This window comes from Xiphias gladius, chromosome 17 (genome assembly GCF_016859285.1).
Source record: "Xiphias gladius isolate SHS-SW01 ecotype Sanya breed wild chromosome 17, ASM1685928v1, whole genome shotgun sequence".
NCBI classification, from domain to species: Eukaryota; Metazoa; Chordata; class Actinopteri; order Istiophoriformes; family Xiphiidae; genus Xiphias; species Xiphias gladius.
In genome coordinates, this window is record NC_053416.1 from 13,364,708 (window position 1) to 13,387,720 (window position 23,013).

The 23,013-nt window shown below is 38.7% G+C and overlaps 2 protein-coding genes across 2 annotated transcripts; one reads left to right on the forward strand and one right to left on the reverse strand.

The window, feature by feature from the left end:
• The first annotated feature begins 2,990 nt into the window (after window positions 1-2,990).
• ube2b (ubiquitin-conjugating enzyme E2B (RAD6 homolog)) lies at window positions 2,991-12,741 on the forward strand. The gene is made up of 6 exons (XM_040151337.1): window positions 2,991-3,149; window positions 7,387-7,467; window positions 8,297-8,322; window positions 9,121-9,210; window positions 9,944-10,032; window positions 10,783-12,741. Exons 1-6 carry the CDS (start codon window positions 3,106-3,108, stop codon window positions 10,909-10,911), a joined length of 459 nt encoding a protein of 152 aa, XP_040007271.1. The 5' UTR covers window positions 2,991-3,105; the 3' UTR covers window positions 10,912-12,741.
• Window positions 12,742-13,398: 657 nt separating this feature from the next.
• Window positions 13,399-15,859, reverse strand: cdkn2aipnl (CDKN2A interacting protein N-terminal like). The gene is made up of 3 exons (XM_040150859.1): window positions 15,586-15,859; window positions 13,912-14,017; window positions 13,399-13,804 (listed from the first exon to the last, which is right to left on the reverse strand). Exons 1-3 carry the CDS (start codon window positions 15,795-15,797, stop codon window positions 13,796-13,798), a joined length of 327 nt encoding a protein of 108 aa, XP_040006793.1. The 5' UTR covers window positions 15,798-15,859; the 3' UTR covers window positions 13,399-13,795.
• Window positions 15,860-23,013: the final 7,154 nt, after the last annotated feature.

Sequence of the window (23,013 nt, forward strand, 5' to 3'; positions counted from 1 at the left end):
GTAAAAGTATACAGTAATATTAGGTAAAAGGTAAAGAAAAGCAGCAAATTGTCATTTAAAAATGACTTAATGAATGAATGAATTAACAAAATAGTTGGTGATTATTTTTCTGATAATCAGCTCTAGACCACATAAAACTGTGCATACATAGTTTTACATAATCTGCATATGTATTAAGACTCGCCTCTAGTACTTTAATGTCTTGATGCCAAAATCTGAGGATAGAAAGAAATAGAACACACAAAACCCCTCTCATAATTCTGATGCAACAACAAAAAAAAAACAAGAACACCACTAAGCAATTAAAAACCCATGTTAGAAACACAGGACAGCATTGGCAGACATATATTTTTTCTTTATTTCTCCCTGGGGTAGGGATAATCACATTAACGGAGTGTCGTGTTTAAATGGGGCCTGTTGAATTTGCAGTAAAGTTCTAATCATAGAGAGCTGTGTGAGCATGAAAGCGAGGACACACACACACAAGGTCTGTGATCACTCATCAGCGACTATGATGGAAAGAAAGTCACAAAAACATTTGATTCTAATAGTGCTCCAAGAGAAGTAGATTCTTTCATGTTTTGTATAATGTAATGTACTGTTATATTAAATTCCACTGAGTATTCATATTTTATTCTGTTCTACTCTAATGACAGAACGGCTGGATGCCTGTTCTGATACTGAGTCCAGCAGAGGAATTTATAATGTCACTGACGTGTAATTTTTCTTCAATGATTTCCCTTGGCTATGCACTGAATGCATTCCGACTCAAACTTTATTTGTAAATAAAACTGATGATTGTTGCATTTAGCTGTAGGATATGTGTGTGAGTGGCAGGAGCAGTGTAGTGGCAAGAGGGAGAGCCTTTCAATTTCCATTTACCATTAAAATCTTATTATAGGCCTACCAGAATGTGCCCAAAAGTTTGAGGTATCACCAATATCTGGTAATTCTTTTGGGTTTCGCAGGCTGCGAGAGCATTTTTCGTTCCCTAAACTTTGGAACAGTTTTTCTGACATCAGATTATCTAAACTGACAATCCTTGACTCTTCTGCTATGTTTTTTGACCATTTTTATTCTTAGTTAGACTTGTATAGTTTGATTTTTCTTTTGTGAAGCAAAGTCTAATCGCATTGTACAAGTTGCAGCATAACATCAACCAGTGAAGCCATAGTTCTTGATTTAAGTCGGCCCATATTTTCTCTGACTTGACGTTTATCACTTTACAGGCTGGACCGTGCAGGCAGAGTGCATTAACTAGAGATGGATTATGTAGACTTAAGGTAGGTAATTTACTGCTGAGTAGATTATTAGTCTGGTGCACATTAATTTTTATTTTTGCTTGTCATCTGCTCAGAAACCAAAGTGGGGTGACTATGTTAAGTGGATGACAGGCTTCCTCGTCTTTTAACAGACAGCCTTTTCTCTACCCATATCAGGAGACGGATGACATGACTGATACTGCTAGCCCATCAAAATGAAAAACACATTGCACTACTCTCCTCCACTACACCATGCTTTATTCACCTCACCAAATGTCCGCGGCTATCGTGCTTTCATTCGGGCAAGATAGAAGGGGAAAAAACGGCAAAAGAGGGCACAAAGGCAGGATTTGTTAGGGTGAATAAAGCTCGGTGTGCGGAAGAAGAGTGGTGCAATGGGTTTTCATTGTTGATGAACTTGCACTGAAGCCCGCATTGCCTGCACCTCTGTGTGTGTGAATTCTGAAAGTCAGAAAATGAATTATGCTGTTACCATGACAACAGAGAAAAGTTGCTCATTGTGTGCCTAATGCCTATATATGTATATATACCCTACAGATCTCTTCATATTTGTGATAAATGTGATCAGAAAGTAAGTTATTTAGGTTTGCAGACACGTTTTGAATACTTTCAAGAATATTATGGGATATCACAGGCTAGAGATAACAATATACATGAAAAAAGGCTGATAATAAACTTTATAAACTCAATATCAAGTATTGCAGGCACTCTATATGTCACTATAGAATTTTTAAATATTGGTGATACCATAGTCATGGATGTAAGGGCCTATTAACATTTTTTTTTGGAAAAATCAAAGACTCAGGCAACAGCAGGGATGTCCTGATCACATTTCTTTGCTCCTGACCCTGACCTGAGTCCATCAATACTGAGTATGAGCCAAGTATGATCTGATATTTATTTTTCTGGCAGTATTGTTTATGCTCCGTTTATTCAGCACATGCTTGGCAGCAGAGTAGCTGCGCAGTAAGAAAATATAACCTGCATCGCGGGTTTCCTTCGATGATTTCCTGCAATATTTTGTGTAGTGTCCTATAATATGTGGACTTGCTGTGACGGTAAGCTTTCGGGAAGGGTTCAGACTCTAGCCTCTAGCACCATCTCCAGCATGAACAAAATACTTAAGTTCAAGTGTGATGTTTCAAGTAGGACCAGAGGCCTGGGACGACTTTGTCTCAAAATCTCTCCCTGGTTACAGCAGATGCAAAAAAAGTACCATTAAGCATAGTGAGATTACAGACACACTGTAGGGGACTGACATTACATAGGAATGGCAAAATTATGCTTTCTGCACGATATTATGAAGAAAAAATGCCTTGATACAAGTATCACATAAACACTTTAAATTCTTATAGAAATTTGCAACAATATGGGTTGTCGCCTTTATGTCAGAATTGGTGTTTAGAGTTCAAAAATATTATTATGACTGCACAAATCCAAGGCTTGAATGTATTTTAAATAACTCTACTGGATGTTGACAGACGAAAACAGTATATTATCAGATATCGCCCTGGATAAAACAATTAGGGTGCATCCCATATCCTATACCAACAGAAATATAGTTGGCTTTTTTTTTCTTTTTCTTTTTTCGTTTTTGGGGAAGCATTTTAATTAACACTTTTACATCAGCATCGTTTCTGACATAAAAGGGGTTGTACCGCTGTACAAGCGACGTCACCATAAATAGCTAGCTAGCCAGTTGTTTTGGGAGAAGAAGAAAAGGGCAACAAGCGGAAGAAACGCCGTATTTGGTTTCGGATAGTATTCGGTTTATGGTCCTGGGTTTTTTTTTTTTTTTTTTTTTTTAAACAGATTTCGAATAATGTCGACCCCGGCAAGGAGACGGCTTATGAGGGATTTTAAAAGGTACCGCAGCGTTTTGGCAGTATTCTCTGGTGTTTGTGTGGAGCTAGCAGCACTAGCCGGTGGAGCTGTCGGTAGCTAGCTTAGCTTAGATTCTAGCTGCTGGGGTGCAAAGAATATTGCATATAAAGCTAGACTGGAGTTAGTGTGACACGGACTTGTTAATTTACATGGTTTGTTTCGGCATTTGGCGTCTATAAGATTGACAAAGACACTATTGGATACTCTCAGAGTTAATAGAAGAAATCCGAAGAAGGCAGTTGGGCTTTATGCATGTTTCCAACCCCGGGGATTACGTTAATTTTTGTGTATTTTTATTTTAACTGTCAGGTTTCGTTTTTGTTTTTGTTTTGTTTGTTTGTTTTTGTTTTTTGTGGGGAGGGGAGGGGGCGCTGCAATTTCAGATAGCGAGGGTTACCTGACTTGGATGAAATTTGGCTGGACAAAAGACTTGTTGAGGATTTAGTAAAACCCTTTGTCTTGGCTTAACTGGCCCCGGTCAGAAGCTAAATGTGACAGGATTCATATTAATTACTCTGTGCAGTCTACTAATGCAGTGGGTTTTAATTTCTGCTGGTTAAAAGGCTGCAACCGTCAACCGGCCAGCTAACATTGTGGTTTCAACCCCTCTTGGCAGCAACGTGGCTTGCAGGTATTGCACAACTTGGAGCGTGTGGTCCTGGGTGCTCCCATCTCAATATTCAGGATGGCTAGATATGTACCTGCCATCTCTTCCTGCTGCTCTTTTCTGTATTAAGTGGTAATATAGATAAACCGCCCATACATCGTTCTTGGTTAAATGATAGTATCACATTCGTGCCGTGAAGACAAGAAGAGTATGTTTGGGTGTCCTGGGAGAACCACACCTGTCAAGGGGCTGCTTGTAATACCTGCTATCCCCAATCTGTTGCCATGCTCCATATGGCACCCTACAGTAGGCGAGTGTGTTTGTGTGTTATTCACGCACACCTGTCAGTGGAAAAAAAGATGCTAAACTATTCTACTAAGAACAGCCGTTGGGGTGGGGGGGTAAGGTGTCACTGTAACTCTACTCTGCTGTGCCAGTCCCCAGGTGGTAAACCAACACACTGAGGCAAGGAAAACACAATGGCACATTCCTGGATCAGCCTGTGTGTCCACGCCAAGGCTGACTGATTGAACTAAGCCCGGTGTGATATTGCCTAACCTGCCTTGTTTGATCTTTTATGTCAAATTATTTGCACAATATGTGTCTTGAAACTGAGCTATTTCACTTTTGTGTGATGTTTTGGCTCAGTACTTTGGACATGGAATGACACTTTGGTGTTGTAATGCTGCTTAAATAAGCCTTTTTTTTTTTTTTTTTTTTTAGCTCTGTTGTATGAACAGTTCTAAAACTATCGTCCTTTTTTGGTAAAGATTTTTTTTTTACAGATTATATTCAGTAAAGCATGACTTTCATTTCTTCTCCAAATGTATTTTTAGAAGCAGTTGACATTGCGAAACCAGCAACCATCACCTTACACTTCAGTACCTTCACTTTCTTTTTTTGCAGCCTTATTTAGTGAGGATTCAGCTTTACAATAGCTAATAAAACTAACAGTAGTTTTTGCACTAGTCTGGTTTGGTCTGATAATGAGAAATTAGAGCAACATTTTCTTAATCTTAAAGCTACATTAGCAAAGTTAAAGGTTAAGTGTTTCTCATTCTGTAACCCCGATTGTTTGATCTCACTAGACTACATCATTTCTTGCAGCCCTTAATCAGACAAGTTGTATATGTGCATCAGTTACTGAATTACCTACGTCATATGAAGGGTTTCTGTGACCACATTGTTTTTGGTATGTTATCAGTAACAGAAATTATACTACTATTATTTTCACTATCTATTTATCTGTTGACTATTTTCTCCAGTTATCAATTGTTTGATCTGTAAAATGTCAGGAATTTCGGGGGAAAAAAATGTCTTCCCAGTTTCCCAGAGTCCAAGATGATGTCATCAAATATCTTGTTTTGTCCAACTAACAGTCCATATCCAAAGCGATTCATCTCACAAGGATACAAAACAGAAGCACAGCAAATCCTCACAATGCAGAAGCTGTACCCAGAGAATGCTTAGTGTGTGTTTTTGTTATTTTTTAATATAAGACTTAAACGGTTAACTGAATATCAAACTAGTTGCCAGTTTCTTTACTGATGATTGATACAAAACCATCACGCAGACTCCCCGTAACCCTAAAGACTGCTGCTCACTCCTTTGTTAATCTGCTGTCCGCAGCCTGGTCAGTAATCCCTAGTTTCCAAGTAAAATACAGTCTACTAACTATCAGTCTATGTAGTACGGAAGTTGAGTGGAGCATCAGTCAACCAGCAGAGAGCTCAGGCAGATTATGGTAAATGAGGTTAATTGCAGTGGGTCTGTCTGCAGCAAGGGACTTAGACATGGAACTACACTCACACACAGACACACAAATCAGCCTACCTTGTTTTATAGCTGTAAGCTCTTATTAAACCAGCTTTTATACTAGGCATCGGATTGCAAGCCTAAATAGTCTGTGATGATTCTGGACTTGTCCTACATGTGCTGGTGATCTGAAGCAAGACCTTTTAATGTGACACAGTAATGTTGCCTGAGTTTCAGCAAGGGAACTGACAAAGTAAATTTTGGTCGACTACACACTACCATTAGTTGTGTTTTGTAGCCTACACTGATCAATAGCTTAACAAACCAATGGCTGTTGTCGGAAACTTAATTTTAAATGTTGACCTGTGACATCTGTTTTGATTTGTTGTCGTCCTTGTTACCAGGCAGTTGTTACTGTGGCATTTTTGCACTGCACATTACAGAGATCGCTTGTTAGTCAAACAGCTCTGGGCAGTTTTCTTAGTGGAGCTGGAGCTAATGATTATTTACATTAATAATAAATCCATCTATGATTATTTTCGGGTATGTGATGAATCACTTGGACTTTAAAATAAAAAAAAAATAAAAAAAAATCAGACAGTAACTATTTAACTTTTAAGTGGACAGAAAATTCTCACTATTTTCATAATCAGGAATCATTAAAAACTGTTAATCATGTACATTTAGCTGGTTCCTGATGCTCAAATGTGATGTTTTGCTGCTTTTCTCTGTTAAATGCTCAAAAGTTTGGGGGTTGTTGACTGTTGGTTGTCCAAAACAGGTAATTTGGAGGCTTCACTTCAGACACCTCATAATCATAAGTTGCAGCCCTACTGTTAAGCATCTAATCCTCACATTAGTAAAACCAACAGGTCTGCATTTTTAACATGATACATTAGGTAAATAATTCATCAATTATTAAAACAGTCATTGACTAATTTTCTGTCTGTCAATCAACAAAACATTTGATCACTATTTCTTTGGATTCCGTGCTGTTGGAAGTTTGTCTTTCTGTAGTTGACACTTCTTTTTCTGTCTGATACGGCTCCTGAAAACTGCCCAGTTGGTCTACTTATTTCAAACATACCAGTGATGCTGACGCAGCAAATGTAAGTCACATCACTTTCCCTGCACCAGATGGTTTTTCCTGGGAAAATAAAAGACACCATATGTCCCGAACTTTGACTAACTGGTCTTCAGTGTTTCCTATAGGTCCGCAATGGAGAGTAACAAAATAAGCATTTATTGATAGAAAAGCATCAAGGTGCCTCTTCTTTATTTTAATCGATCTTTATCTTTATCCAGATATCCTGCTCGTGACAACGTTAGTCAGAAGTCATTTCAGGTGAAGGTTGACTCGGCGGCTAAAGGGCTTAGCGCTACCAGGGCTTTGAAGCTGCTGGTACAGCAGTGCTTTGGATGAGTGTTCATGGTATAGCTTATTTTAACTGACATGTGACAGCACTGTGGACACTGTGCAGTTGATCCTGCAAGCCCGGCTGTCTGCTGAAGTCATGTTGTTACAGCAGTTTGTGTTTTGACTGATAATTATCGCTCAGTCAAGGTGTTTATTAAATTCCTCATGCTCTCTCCCATCCTTGTCTCTCTCTTTCTCCCCCTGCCTCTTCATTGTCTCTCCCTCCCCATCCGTTTTTTTTTTTCTTTTTCTGTCCCTTTGTATTCATTACTATTCATCTTTTTGTATTTTTTTCTTTTCTTTTTTCTTTCTTCCCACCTTGCTTCCTGCTATCTCTCCCTTTTTGTCCCTGTCTCTCTCTCTGTCTTTCTTGCTGTCTGTCTGTCCATGTCTCCCTCTGTCTTTCTCTTACCATGTCTCTTTCTCTCTGTCTTACCCAGACTTCAAGAAGATCCTCCCACCGGTGTGAGCGGAGCACCATCAGAGAACAACATCATGCTTTGGAACGCTGTTATTTTTGGGTGAGTCATGCTCTAAATCCAACTCCGCCCTGCTGTCTTTACTGTGCCACTGATTGTGATGCACACATTACCCCTCTTACCCACCTCATTGCATTCTTGTTCTCCACGTTCTCCTGCTTTTCAAAAATATTTCTGAATACAGCCCTGATTGTTGCACAGAGCAGTCTGGAAAATCAGCTTATAGAGACTCAGTGGGTGTTTGATGGAAGAACGGGCTGGGAGACACTTTTGAGGCTAAAGTTGATGGGAAAAGGAGGAAGGAAGGAAGAACAGATGAGACCAAATCAAAAGAGTGACTTTTCGTAGGCATGTCCATCGGTGTATAATTTAAAGTGCATTTGAAAGGAGAGTGAATCATGAAAAAACAAGAAGGGACATGCTTTTATTATACTGGGAAGGACTGGTGGCATGAAATTCAAAAGTCAATGCAAGAAGTAATAAAACATCAAGAACAAAAGAAAATTGGATCGCTCAAAGTCATTTTTAAAACTCAACAGAAAGCAACAAGGTGTAACAAAAACAAACTGTGGAATAACACATTGGTTGAAAATAAAATCAGACTCGCTAATAGTTCCTCACTGAATTCAAAGTCAAAGTGGACGATGCAAGAAATGTAAAACATGAAGGCTGTTTTTAATTGTGCCCTTTACACAGACTGTGTGAATATGAGGAGTCGAGTAAGTAAAGACGCCGGTGTCTGTGTAGAGCATGTTCTTCGAGTATAAATAGCAATGGTTATGTTTTCTACAAGCCAATATCTTATTGGTAGCAGTGGGGATTTTTGGATTTTGGAAATAATTTAACTTCTCTCTCTCTCTGCCTTCTGCAGGCCTGTGGGAACACCATTTGAAGATGGTAAGTTCTCCATTTTGAGTTATCTTGTCCGTAAAGTGCACACTCAGTGGGAACGCATTTATTCAGACTCTCGATTTGATTGAAGTGTTTCATGAAAAAAGTGTCACCAGAAGTGCTCCATAACACAGTATGACTCCAATATTTTCAAGAAATTTAATACAAAATTTAAATAAGGTAAAGACAGATTACATTATATTTGGTGATTTTTAGCTAAGCAATGTAGGAGGACAAATTGACAGGGCTAGCCGATGTGTTATTGAATTTTCTATTGTAGTATATTACATGCATTTACAATTTATTATGCTTTCAAATTGTGTTGACAACTCCTGTTGTTGGCTCTGATCCGTATCAATCTGCCAATTATTAATTATAAATATTTTCATCGGTTCTTTAAAGAAATTACTGACATCAGTGTTGCTAATTGAGTAGCTGCTGTATGACACATACAACACAGGGGAGACACAAACATCGGTGCACATACATGACTAAGGTCAGGCACGAGAAGTGCTGACTCAGGGTTTATAGTTTTCTCTTGTTAGTCATCTCCCTCCTTTTTATTCTTCCTTTAGCCTGCAGTCGACATCTGTACCCCGGTGAAGGATTAGCTTCTCTTTCTAGTCGAGCCGGTGGTATTTTTAGTAACATAATTGTTTCTCTCACTTTTGTCTGACCTCCTCGATCCTTCACACTTGCATTCCCCTCACAAAATGGCTTGTGTGCACCCCTCAACACGCTCTCTCCCTCTTTTTGTCGTTCTCTCTGCCTCCTGACCTCTCACTCCACCCTCTGTCCCTGCAGGAACGTTTAAGCTTCTGATAGAGTTTTCAGAGGAGTACCCAAACAAGCCTCCCACAGTTCGGTTTGTGTCCAGAATGTTTCACCCAAATGGTAAGCGGTACAGCTGCCCAGACACACTCATGCTCACACACATTCACTGATTTAAACCATGCATTTGAAAACGGAGCAAAATGTCTGCACTCGCTTTATTGATAGCCAACACCTACAGTTTACATTTATTTGTGTATGACGTACAAGATGCCTGGACTTGGGATGTAGCACAGTTTGTCTTCATTATCTCAAGGCTTAAAGTTACATTCATCCATTCATCTTTCCGAGTTCATAATTAAATAAATTTAGTAGCTTACATCAGGCTGGCTGAAGATTTTTGTGTGTGTGTGTGTGTGTGTGTGTGTGTGTGTGTGTGTGTGTGTGTGTGTGTGTGTGTGTGTGTGTGTGTACAGGTAAAATGATTGTGCAACCATTTAACTTTGATTGCACTTCTGACCTTTTACAAATTCTTTAGACTGCACGTTATATCATGTGTTGTAATTTCCAGTTCCACCAGATCATAAGTTCCTTTTATTTATTGGGGCCTTCCAGTATTTTTTTCACAGTGCTGTAGTAATCTGCAATGTGAGAACAGGGCAAATTAGGATATCATTAGGAGTATACCTTTAGCTGGAGAAATTCTGACGTATTTCTGGATTCATCTTTACCATTTTTTTGTTGATCGGTTGTACATTCAGTCTTTATCTCAGTGAGACTGGTACAGAGACATAATAACTTGTGTTGTGATTTGATCTCTGTGGTCTGAAGCTTGAATGTCTCTCTTTTTTTCCAGTTTATGCAGATGGCAGTATATGTTTAGACATCCTTCAGAATCGCTGGAGCCCCACATATGATGTGTCGTCCATACTCACTTCCATCCAGGTTGGTTGGTTTGACTGCCTTTATACAAATTGCACTAGCACAGTCCATCTGGCATCTGTAACTGTCACTTATGGCAAGATTTTTTTTTTTTTAAACTTTTTTTAAAATACTTTTTTACTCACTGCATTTGCCTCAGTTAATGTCACTTGCTTGAATACACTGGACTAATTGAAATACATGGGGTATTGGCTTATATATATTCATCTCAAATGCTGATGTGAACACATTTCTAAAAATTTTCCCAGCAATTCACAGTAGTTGATACTCCTAACATACTATACAGATCCTTCATATTTGTGGCATAAAATGTGATGTGAGCTATTAAACAAGTAGTTGGTAGATGAGACTCTTGTATTTGGATATGTAAATTTCAGATGGGATCATTTTTACTGCACTTTAGACATCTTAAGTTAATTCAGTGGATTATAAATTATTAAATAAAAGGATTTAATTTATTCCCTTTCAAGTGTAAATTCATGTGCAATCCAACCTACGTTTTCTGTTCCACAGGGAGAAAAAAACATCAGGGATGAGAGATCAGAATAAATGTAAAATAATATTCCCAAGTAGTATATACATAGATCTGTATACCCTCATAAATTTGTTATAGGTACATTTTCTGTTGATATTACAACATGCACAAGTATATTTTTAGTATTCCATCCCATTCACAGAATCTGTCCTGGTATTTTAATGCTGATAAGTCACAGGACAAGTGGATATTTTAATCACAAATCTTACTTTCCACAGTCGTTGCTGGATGAGCCAAACCCCAACAGTCCGGCCAACAGCCAGGCCGCACAGCTCTATCAGGAAAACAAGAGGGAGTACGAGAAGAGGGTGACGGCCATCGTGGAGCAGAGCTGGGTGGACGTCTGAGCTTCTCTCACTCTCTACTCCTTCCTCTCCATCAACCTCTCTTCATTATCCCAGTACTTCAGTCACTCATTTTTTACCTCATCAAGAAACAGAAAAAGAACAGCAACTATATCAGAAGAACTCAAGTGCCAGCCTGAAAAAAGAGAAAAAAAAAAAGGAAGAATAAAAAAACTACCAGAGAACAACCAAACCAGAACGGACATTAACTTGCTAGCCAATACATTTGAGGAAAACGAGGGAGGGAAATCAATATCAATCTTATATTTGTGTCTTGTCCTTAATTTTACTTTTTATTTTATTTTTTTTATTGCATGATGTGAAATAAGTTATTGCTAACAGAATTTGTAATATATCTTTGTTGTTTGATGGATTTGGTTGGACTGTTAGTGTTTGAGTTTTACAGATTTTTTTTTTTTTTCCTTTTTCCCTTTGGAAACTTTCCTTTTTTTTTTTTTTTTTTTTTTTTTTTTAGAGGTCTGCTTGTGTCCACAACTTGGCTGTTTTGGAAAGAGCAGGTTGACGACCGAATCAGCGTATTTTGAAAGTCATGGAAGAACCCAGAAAATGCCTTTTTCAGAGTTGGTATCATCGTTATTCTTCAAGTTAGCCACAGATGCAGCTGATAAGGAACAATATCTGATCTGTTCCAGCATATGTCTGTTATTTTAAGACACTGTAGGTTTGGGCTCACAGACGTCACAGGCTGCAACAGCGCCAAGTCTCCCTTGCACTGATGAATCATGACTCCTGGGCTCGCCAGCGCTGAGGTTTTATTTTAATAATTTCTCCTCCAAGTTAGAAGATGATAGATGTAAGAGAGGGAGTGTTATGAGAAAGTAAATGGTAACACTAGGGCGCGACAGGAGTAGCTTGGACTGCGGATCCCATAGTGGAGATCAGGGTTGGCTGAACTAAGGAAATACTGTGTTCATTTCAATCAACATTTAATTTTCCTTAAGTCAGCTAATTGAGTCAGTCTTACACCATTCTTTTAGTTTTCAAAATGTATGTAGAGCATAGGAGCCTGTGAGCTAAGGAATTCAGCAGTTCTTGTATTTATCATTATGGTTCAGTCACAGCAAGTTTGAAAAAAATAAAACGTAACATCTTGGATGTACTTCTACATCCTGTTCTTCTCTATTCTATTCCGCTTATTTTCTATAATGCACCTTTAATTAGTTATCATCGTTCACAATCTAAGATACTGGACTGCATTTGAAAACGAGAGTTGAACTGTTCTCCGCTCCCTCCCGACAGCTCATCTTTCTAATTTCACTCGCCACACAAAGTAGATGACTTTCGCAGGATTTGTTGCCAGTAATGCGTGTCCACCTGAATGAAGTGTCGGTGCTTTTGATCCTTCTCTTAAATTGACACAGCGGACATATAAATTAGGGGAAGAAAAAGAAAGCAGAGGATAAAAGCAGTTCTATTCAGTGCATATACGTTTTTTGCTCTAAATAAGAGCAGATCATTAGAGGATTGACTGTTTCACTAGTGTGACATGAACTGCCCCCCCCACTAAAGTTGTTTTCATTTCTGCATTTGTCTCCTGTTTTATTTGTATGCAATACCCAATTAAAAGACCGCTTGAGTATAAATTGGTGACTTAACCCTGCCCAGCTCCAGCTGAATAATGAATGGAAGACAGTCATCATAAAACAGAGTTCCTCTTTTCTGAAACCGTAAAGGTCATATTGTGGTTAGTGACTTATTTCACCTAAAAAGCAGAGGGGATATGTTATAAAATTTTGTGATTTAAACAAAAATAATGTATACTTATAACAATATGCTGTATAAACATAATAAAACACATTTTTCAGACTTTGAGACAGGTATTGCGCGACTTATTTTTGCTGTTTAAATTTTATTTTCCAATAGGAGTTTCCCTTTTTGGTCCTCATGCATCCTTCATTATCTCATCAGTAATAACATTCACTAGTACCAGTAACGCTCATAATAGTCTGCTATGCTGTGTGAAAGAATACGACGAAGTAATTTGAGGCAAAAACTTCAGCCCGTCAACATAAGCGGCAGGATTGTTCAGATCCACATGTAATTGAATGTTGAAACGTTGTTTTCCTGCTTCTAAGGGGTCGCCACCGTCACATTACTGGCTTACCCTCCATGTTCCTTCAGGCTAGGGGTCCCTGAATCACAAAAACAAGAAGAGAGAGCTGGAAAGTACCGATAGGCTTTGTTCCATTTTTGTCAAAGCCATTTGACCAGATACCAACAGATAGATGTGTTGCAATTTACAGCAGCTTCACTCAATTTTATTTTAATTTTAGTTCTACGTCTTTTGAAGCTAATGCCTTAGTTTTTGCCCCACAGCCTTTTGATTACGATTTCCTTGAAATGTGTGAGGTTATGACAGAAGAAAAACTTTGCCCTGAATTGTTTATGAACTCACAGAATATCTGGAACAGCACCAAATTTCGATCCATCTTAACAACCTTCTAAGGGAAAAGACTAAATACAATCCCATGAGAAGAAAACAAGTCCTTTATTCTGCTTCAAACAGGGACATGAGTGTCATCTTGCGTCTAACCTAATATAAAAACAGCAATAAAAACAATGAATACACTTTAAAAAATGTAAAACAAGCGTGTAGAAATTGATGAGCAGTGAGGCTACCACACTGCCAAAACATCTTAATGTCTCTATACAGTTACATTTCTAAAAACCCGGTCTTTCTGGGTGTCATAGAAAAAGGTTTTTGATTCTCACACTCTCATCACATCCATCATAAACAATGTAGCACAGTAAAAAACCCACAGAAATGTGGTCTGACATGTTACAAGCACAGCCTGAGTGTACATAACAGCCGAGTCCCTTCAGTTTTGATCCGATACGACCACGTGAGACGAAACGACTGAGCTGCTCATCGACCCTGTGATAGAAGAGAGAAATACGTGAAGATTTTTTTCCATCATCTACACATCAGTCTGTCTGTGCGTGTGTGTGTGTGTGTGTGCGTGTCCATGTCCACAGACGCACCTGTTGCTTCTTAATAATCTCATCTCTTGTCTTGAAGACCGGTGCGTCCTCCACCACGATGCCCTCAGCCATTTCTTTGACTTTCTCCAGGAGCTCTGTGCTATACCTGCAATCAGTGCATAACGACCCACGGTTATTCAACAGCCGTAATAACTCTGTTCATATTTCTAAGAGGACGTAGTGTAGTGAATAATGAGCTGATAATTGATTCATTGTCCTATTTCAAGGAAAAAACGACAAACATTCTCAATTTCCAGCTTTTCAAATGTAAGGATGTGTTTTGCTGATTCCCTTCGTCTTGAATGATAATGAATTCAAGTTTTTTGGGCTGTTGGAGAAGCAATTTGGTGAAATCCCTTTGCAAATTGTGATGGACATTTTTCACTACTTTCTGACTTTTAATTGGCCAAACTATTAAATCGAGAAAAAAAATTAAAGCCATCATTAGTTGCAGCCCTAAATCAGTGTATCAATTTTACGAATTATAAATAAAAAAAATCTGCATTTTTTCCCCCTCCATTTTGAATCATACCACAAAAAATAAGTACTTTGGTGTTTGTAGTGTACTGAGAAGGCTACGTACAAAACCTTAAATCTAAAATTAAGACTTTGGTGATCAGCTTTCAGTTTTGACCAGATTGACTTTAAAGATGCTTAAGGAATCCTTCAAAAATGTTTTTGTTGCACACTTATGAAGATGATTAACTGATATGTTGTTGGTGGATTTTTGAAACTCAAAGGTATTGATATAAGCCTCAAAAATTGGCTATGCTCCTTTGATTATACTGTATTATACATACATAGATACTCTAAAGTTTTTAGTACTGGTGTATTTATGTGTAAGTAGCCTTTTACTGTTATAGTGGGTCGAGGCGGCGCAAAATTGAATGATTCTATATAGTGTTGGACACTTTAATCTGCGAACCCCCACTCTCACGCCATAAAAACCTAAAATCTGTCAGTGCCGTAAGAATGCTGCATTCAATTTATACCCATTTAAAAAATAATAATTTTAAAAGACAAGCCTCTGCAGCTAGGTGAAGCAAAAGAATTATGCAAAATGTAGCTGTTTTAGAAAATACTTGAAAGTGCATTAAAAATAGGACGGAATATTCTTAGTTAATAAAATGGTTCTGAGAACTGCTGAAGCCAAGACAGCTAGCTTTATATCATGATGCGGTTTTTGTCTCACACAGCCTTGATTTTAAAATGCGGGCTGCTAATCATAATCATCATCATCATCTCTTTGATTTATGACTGCAACTGCAGTCTGAACAGAGCCCATTAGTTGTTTTTCGTTTTACGGACACAGGGGGCAGCAGTGAGCCCGTCGTGTGTTGAGATGGTGAGACGAAGAAGATTCCGCGCTGGAAAACGATTTTGAACAAACCACACTCAGGCAAGTTTTGTGACTCGTCAGAAGTAATATCAACCAAGATGTTTCTTTTAGTGGAAAGGGGCTTCAATTGTGAGGACTAACTGATAGGTTTGGTGAATATATCTAAGCGGAACTTTAAAAGGGCACCACTACTGTGAAGCGCCTGGACTGAGGTGCCTTAACAACGGCGGATGGGTTTCAAATCCTTCAGCTCAAAAAAAAACAACACACTGTCCGAATAAGGGTGCATCTGTATTAAATTGTGACGGTCACGAAAACAGGTTGTGTTGACGCACCGACAGCCGAGAAACACGTTGTTGGCCCAGACCATGGACAGGGAGAGCAGGTGGTCCAGCTGCTGGAACTCGTAGTCGTTTATGTTCCGCAGAATGAACTCCCTCCTGGCCTGCCAGTGTTTGTCACTCTCCCAGTAACCTCGAAACGTTTCCACCTGGTCGGCCAGAGCTCGGTTCTGTTGAATAAAATCCTCCACGTCCAGGCCTGACATCTTGCTCCTCTCCCACCGGGTCAACAAAGGCACCTTCCTCTCTTCGAAGCGGGTCTTGGAAGTTGTTTTTCAGCGTAGCGTGTTTTCAACAGCGCCACTTAGTGGCGGAGGTGAGCGCTGCGACGGACTTGAAAGACCCTCCTTACCGAGCTTTATTGCCGGTGGTGGAAGTGGAAGTAGAAATACCATACTGTCCATACCATACTCCATAACAAATAGAAGTCCTGCATTCAGCAGTTTATTTAAGTGAAATTACAAAAGTACGGTCAGCAAAATATTTTTAAAGTATCAAAAACAAAAGTACTCATTACGCAGAAAAAAGGCTCATTCGATGATGTTGTATTATATATACATAGATATTATATTATAAGATTATTATTACTAGTGTATTTATGTGTAAGTAGACTTTTACTTTTATAGTGGGTCGAGGCAGAAAAAAAATGTAATGATTCTGTATCGTGTTGGACACTTCAATCTGCAAAACCCCCACTCTCAAGAAAACATTTTCTGAATATAGTTACACCATAAAAACCTAATTTTCCTAATTGTCTCTCAGAGAAGTAAGAATGTTGTTTTCAGTTTGTATCGGTTTCTTTAAAAATGCTCTTCTTGCTGCACAACAATTATGAAAAATGTAATTGTTTTAGAAAATACTTGAAAGCACATTGAAAATAGGTTGGAATATTCAGATTTTTTTCACTTTTATTAAAGAAAATAAGACTTTAAGGACTCGAGTGCAGATTAAAATGACTTGATAAGAAGGAGATTTTGTCCACTGAACAATATATTATATTTTAGAAGAATCCTGTATAATTTGCATAGAAATTATTATACTGGATAGTAAATAGTCAGTATTAGTGCTTAATAAATGTAGTGGAGTAGAAGTTTAAAGTGGCAGAAAATGGAACTACTCAAGCACAAGTACCTCCAAATTGTATAGTACTTGATTAAATGTACTTAGTTACTTTCCTTAGTTAATTTCAGTTGAATTGAATTAATTACACGTGCAACACGTCAATTCATCATATCAAAGATTAGTGTACATGCAAAAATTGGTATTAAGCAAGTGAGTATTAAAACTTAACGGTTGCTTTGGGTGTGATATTTTGAGACCACAATAGCACGAACTGCACAGTCATTTGCTGCAACTTGTTTAAGGTTTAAAATTCTCTTTTTTGCCTTGCACTGTCTGCTCCAGCGATACCTCCCTATACTCAATACTTATGTACAAACACACATACACACGCACAAAGGCAAAGTGGTATTGTCATTGTATGGTGATGTATTGTCTCTTTTGTCATATCTGTGTCGGGTGAATAGGCTCAATCTCATGTCAAATTAATTGCAACAAAAAAAAAACACAATCATAATTTGTCTGATGTCATATCAATAACGCAGAATAACAAAAAATGAATACGGTAAGTTTTTAATTTTGCGTAAGCGATCAAATGTATTCAGATAATATGTTGAAGTGGTAGTTCCATAGCTGCTTAGATGAAAAAGTGTTGTTAGGATTGCTCTTCATCACATTAGTAAGTAGACCTTTTTAACAGCAGACATTTGACTTATCAAAGCAGGAAAAGAAAAGGTGGAACTAATATGTTGAACCATGTGTCCCAGTAGGTCATGACAGTGAGTGAGCGTGCACAACACCTGGGCCCTGAAGCTGATGCACATAAATGGAATGTGGCTATCATTGATGTTATTAATGACACCTGTGCTTTTCCTATAATGACATATCAAAGTGTCTTCTGTGAAAAAGATCTATCTGGATTCAAATTAAAGCAGTAGCCCCTCACCGCCTTTAATGGCCGCCAGCGAGCAACAGTGGCTAACTGTAGACACAGCTTTAGCTTAGTCTTTCCGTGCTTCTCGTTTTGCCAAAAGACACACACACACACACACACACACACACACACACACACACACACACACACACACACCCACTTACTTTCCTTTTTCATGCCTTCTTCTCACTTGAGCAACATCTCTCTCTCTCTCTCTCTGTAGGCGCTTGGCCCGCCTGCCAGAAATATGATCAGAGAGAGAGAGAAACACTGGACTTTTAACCTCCAGTCTATGTAAAGAGGCTTAGGGACAGTCATTCAGGCTCACGGATATGCACACACACACTCACACAGAAACACACACATACACACACACACACACACACAAATATTCTCCTTTTGTGTGCACATATCGCGACACAGATGTGTGCACAAACCCCTGCAAAATTCTTTTTTCTTTCTAGCCCTCTCTCCTTCTCACACACACACACACACACACACACACACACACACACACACACACAATCGCAGCAGAGTGGAGGATTTAGGGCTTGTTTTGACATGAAGTCATTGATATGCAAAAGGATTCCAGAGGAAGGCAAGCCAACATGAAGTCAGAGGGACAGACAGACCTGCTCACTGCTCTGTCACTGGCTTTGTTTCCACAGCACAGTAAAAACAGATTTAACTGTAAATCACTGTCAAAAAGTCTTAAGACCGGCATTATAACAGCCACAGGAGGAACAGGTTTTAATGATTTGCTGATGTGAACTCAAAATGAATTCACTTCCCTTCAAATTTAAAGAATGAAATATTAAAATAAATTTAGCTTTGTATTCTGAATTGAAACAAAGAATTAGATCATTTATATTTCAAAATGGTGGAATGGAAACTAAAATGACTACAACGTAAAGTTGAGAAGAAAAAAATTGGGAAGATTATTATTATTTAAAAAAAAAGTGAAAACAATACACTTGTTATCCATTATTATAATTATGAGAGTAATTTAAAAAGGCTACATATAATAGGCATGTAAATGTATAAATTAGACACACTTACAAAAATAAGGAACACTTGCAAACAGTGCATCTTTTTTTACATGTCAGTTTTCTAAAAACCTGAAATTAGTTTCACAGCCGCTTTAAAGGAGGAGTAGAGGCAGCCAAAGAAAGACTCAGCAGGTTGAAACAATAGTCAGACATGCAAGGATGAAATAATGTCTGTGCGGATCCAGACAGGAGGTTTTGTTTCTGTTTATTTTTTGTGTGCAACCTGACAGCCTCGTTGAAGGTTGAGAACATTGACGAGAGCTGATGAAAGGACTGTCTTACCTTTAGAAATATACTGCATTCACTCTCCATATCTAAATCTAAAGAACATCACACACAGACATTGTGTAAACCCTCTGAAAAACACCAACGTACTGGCTCAGTTAACTTTGATATACTAAGCTGGAGGCCAATAAATCAAACAACTGGCCAGGTTTTTTTTTTTTTTCTTCATTTATGACCTTCTTGCTGTAGGTCTAAGCAATTTCTTTTAAAGTTACATGTCGTTCAAACACAAAATGAACTTTTGCAGCTTAGCCAGGGTTCTTAAGGTTTACAACAAATTTTGATTTGAATATCTGAGCGACCCATAAAAAGGGAGTGGGTGGGTGGGGGGGTTTGCTTTTAAACATCTGACAGATGTTTCAGCTTCATCTTGTTCTCCATGGAGCTCCAAACATCATAATTCTGTTTCCACAGTGTCAGTTTACCATAAGCGGTACAAAACTTCTTCCCAACAGGCCATTCTCTACTGATGCTCAGCGCAGAGAAGTGAGACATGAACAAACTCTGCATCTTCCCTCTGCCTACTACATTTGTGTGCGTGTACACGCTGAAACACAACCCCTGCGCACCTAACAACGCAACATTTCACTTAGCCATAAACACACGTTAGGTGCACATTTGCATACGTGTACATACTAAACACACACATTGACCTCTTAACTCGTAACCCCTAACCCTAAAAGGTTCTTGCCCTCAGACATGTTTTCTCTGTTTCCTTTCCTCATGAGTAAGTCCTAGAAAGACAAGAAAACACACAAGTAAGCACACATGAAAACACACTTTCACCTCCTCTCAAATTCCCCCAGAAAAAGCAACAGCGGCTCTCCTGAGTATGTTATATTTTGGTCAGCTTCCAAGTCATACAACTTGCCGCTTTATTGAGTGAACTAACCCATTACGTTTATGGCCTCGCTCTCCCCCTCTCACTCAGGCTGAAATATACACTGATGCTGAAATAATATACCGTGTTCCAGCCAGCTCTGGCAGACAGCCGTTCTTGATGAGTCACCTAATGTCTGCTTACACAGGAGAGAACTATAATTGGGAAACACACAGACAACAGGTAGCCCTTTCAAGCGGAGTCCTGAGTGACTGTCAACGAGAACGGATTTAAGGCGCCACCCTGTATAAGTGTCCCTGGATATCAAGGTTACCGTGAGGAGATTCTTATTTGCTGTTTTTTTTTCTTCTGTTCACACATTGAGGTATTTAGAATGGTCCGTGCAGCAAAGCTCCCCAAGGAAAAAAACACAGCATCCAAGAATGTTCAAATGTGACATACAGTATATTTACATTCACGTGACACAACGCTCTATTAGCTGTAGGGATTATGACTTTTATCCGCCAGGAGCGAACGAGGACATACGTTGTGATTGAGCCTCGAAGTCCACTGAGGGAGGAAGTCAGGGTGGTTGGATGGGTCAACAAAAGGTCCGACTTTGACACTGACAGTCAATGCTGGTGTCCATGAACATTGTCTTTCCCTAAAATTAGCCAAGTTGTTTTAAGCCCAAACCCAAAGAACCACCACCAGAGCGGTGGTAGATCATCTTGTCAGCAGTGGTATCAGATCAAAACATGCTTACATGTGTTGTTCTGAAGGACAATGACAAAAACACAGTCATTTATCTTTTGATTTGGAGGACTTGTTTGCTCAGACGTCTAACGGATCAAGTAGCAGCTCCTTTCGAGATTTTAAGAAATACACTAAACTTCTCCAAAGAAAGCCAGCTGGTCTAAATCGCAAAAATAAAATGCATCATATAAATCTTCCAGTCTTTCCTCCTGTTGATGCTGCTTCATGTATGCAACCACACTCATGCCAAATGAATGCAAATATCTCTCTCATTTTTAAAGGAACTGATTCTTGTGTCCATTAAATCAATACAACTCGAGTCAGACTAGGAAAGACCTTAAGCTATTAACATCAAAAAACGATCATGAGAGGACCAGTGTTAAATCAGGGTTTTTATTGTGTTTAAATGCCTTTCATGTTTTTCCTCCTTTCTTTACCTTTCCTCTGTGAATGTTGGACCTATGCCTCTACGGTCTGTCTTGGTTAAATAAAGGTAAAAAAAAAAAAAAAAAACCTTTCACACCTGTGCAGCTTCATTCCAGGCTAGGTATCAAAACCATATCAACAGTTTTAAAAGGCTAATCACTGTAAAATTGCTCAATAAGGAATGTAAACCCTTAGCTGTAATAGTTCAGCTGTGAACTTCCCAAATCAATAATATTTATGTAAATCTTAATGATAAATTATGGTTATGCCTTACAGCTATTTTAGTTGTGAGCTTTAGCACGTAGGAGGTAGTGCAGGAAAAATAGCTCATTAGCCATCCAGGGACTGAGCATAACAAAATTTAAATTAATAAATTAATAAATCAATTTTAAAAAATCGGATTTCATGTATATCAACTTGTTGGAAAATGCATTGTAGTTTGGAGCAGGACTATCAGAAATAGGCTACACTTGACATTGCTTTGACTTTATTACCCTACAAACGGAGGGGTGCTCCGTACACATTTTAGGCTTGGGACCCAAGTGATAAATGTAGTCCGTCATCCTGGGACCCAGACTAATTAAAAACTAGTGCTCTTGACATGCAGGGATGCTGGAGCAGTAGGGCCTTCCAGCTATTTCAGGTCCTGAATCCTCACCCATTGTTTAAAAAATTAGGATATATACCCATCTATTGGCCTAATTGCAGTTGACATGGATATTGGGGCCATGATAGAGTGCATGTACCTCCTCAGTCAGTAGTGTCCCTGCAGGACGCTAACTCCATACCAACACAACTGCGCAGCTGCCTCTAGATGAATACTGTCATTGTATCATTGTAAGTCTATGCTACAAGGCATTGCATTACTGTAAGCAGCCAGAGATGAACAAGTTTACAATAGGCCTTTCTCAGAGCAGACATTTTGACTCATGATAGCAGGAGAAGCGCAGGTGCAACTACCAATATTAACAGTGGCTCTGATCCATTAAGAGTCCCAGGAGGCCTGTCCGGTGAGTCAGCATGTGCAACACCAAACCCTATAAATTGGCCCCCTGAATGGAGTACAGCCACCATTAACGCGCTTCATCACACCTGGGCTTTTCCTGCTTTGACACGTCAAAAAAGTCTGCCATGAAAAAGGTCTATATTCAAATCCAGTACTGATTTTGATCATTTTATACTGCAGTATGGATAGCATACTCTAAATAACTAAGCTCCACTGAAAAGGTGTCCTGTCGAGACACAGACTCAATGAACTATAAAAAAGAAGATATGGCTCACAACTTCGTACTACACAGCAGTAAACATAGATACGTATGTGGCTTAATGGCCTTAGTGATGTATGGGGCGGCTGTGGCTCAATAGGTAGATCAGTATGTCCACTAAGCGGAAGGATGGAGTGATAAAGTGCCCTGATACCGAACCCAAAATTGCCTCCGATGTCTCATCGGTCTGTGAATATATGTCTTTAGAAAGCGCTGTTTGTATAGAAAATTGCTGTGTGAATGGGTGAATGTGGCAGTAGTTTAAAGCGCTTTGAGCCGTCAATAAAGCCAGAAAAGCACTATATAAGTGGTCCATTTAACATTTACAACTGTAGCATAAATGTGAGTCAATGCTTCCGCTATTCGCTGTCAGTAGAAAATTAATTGTCCCTTTATATTTTGGCGGTAGTTGTAAAATATTATTAGTTAACACTTGCGTTAACTTTAAAAGTACGCACTTAAAAATAGCATAAAACCTTCACAACTACCAGCAAAATACGGAGGGACTGTTGTAGCTGTAATGCTAACGCAGCTCAATGATAGTAGCTTGACGATATGATAGTAGTTTAAAGATAGATGAGCAGGTAACAGAAAAGGCAAACAAGCTAACTGCTATTAAAAGGTGTGTTCTACATATTCAAGTATCATAGACATCTTTATCTGCCGCGAAAAAGCAGAAAGTCAGCAAGTCAAGCTTGATTTTGATGCTTGCATAATATAATTGAATAACATGGGTGAAAAGTAAGTACAGTTAACATTACTTAAGTAGAGTTTTGCGTATATACTTGTGTATTCCCATTTCATGGCACTTAGTATTAATATGTTATA

Bases quoted from the DNA above. Each gene is read 5' to 3' on its own strand.
- ube2b (XM_040151337.1), top strand. From the start codon at position 3,106: ATGTCGACCCCGGCAAGGAGACGGCTTATGAGGGATTTTAAAAG. The intron at 3,150-7,386 runs GTACCGCAGCGT...TGTCTTACCCAG, and splicing joins CTTATGAGGGATTTTAAAAG to ACTTCAAGAAGATCCTCCCA. The intron at 9,211-9,943 runs GTAAGCGGTACA...CTTTTTTTCCAG, and splicing joins CAGAATGTTTCACCCAAATG to TTTATGCAGATGGCAGTATA.
- cdkn2aipnl (XM_040150859.1), bottom strand. From the start codon at position 15,797: ATGTCAGGCCTGGACGTGGAGGATTTTATTCAACAGAACCGAGCTCTG. The intron at 14,018-15,585 runs GTGCGTCAACAC...CACTGATTGCAG, and splicing joins AACGTGTTTCTCGGCTGTCG to GTATAGCACAGAGCTCCTGG.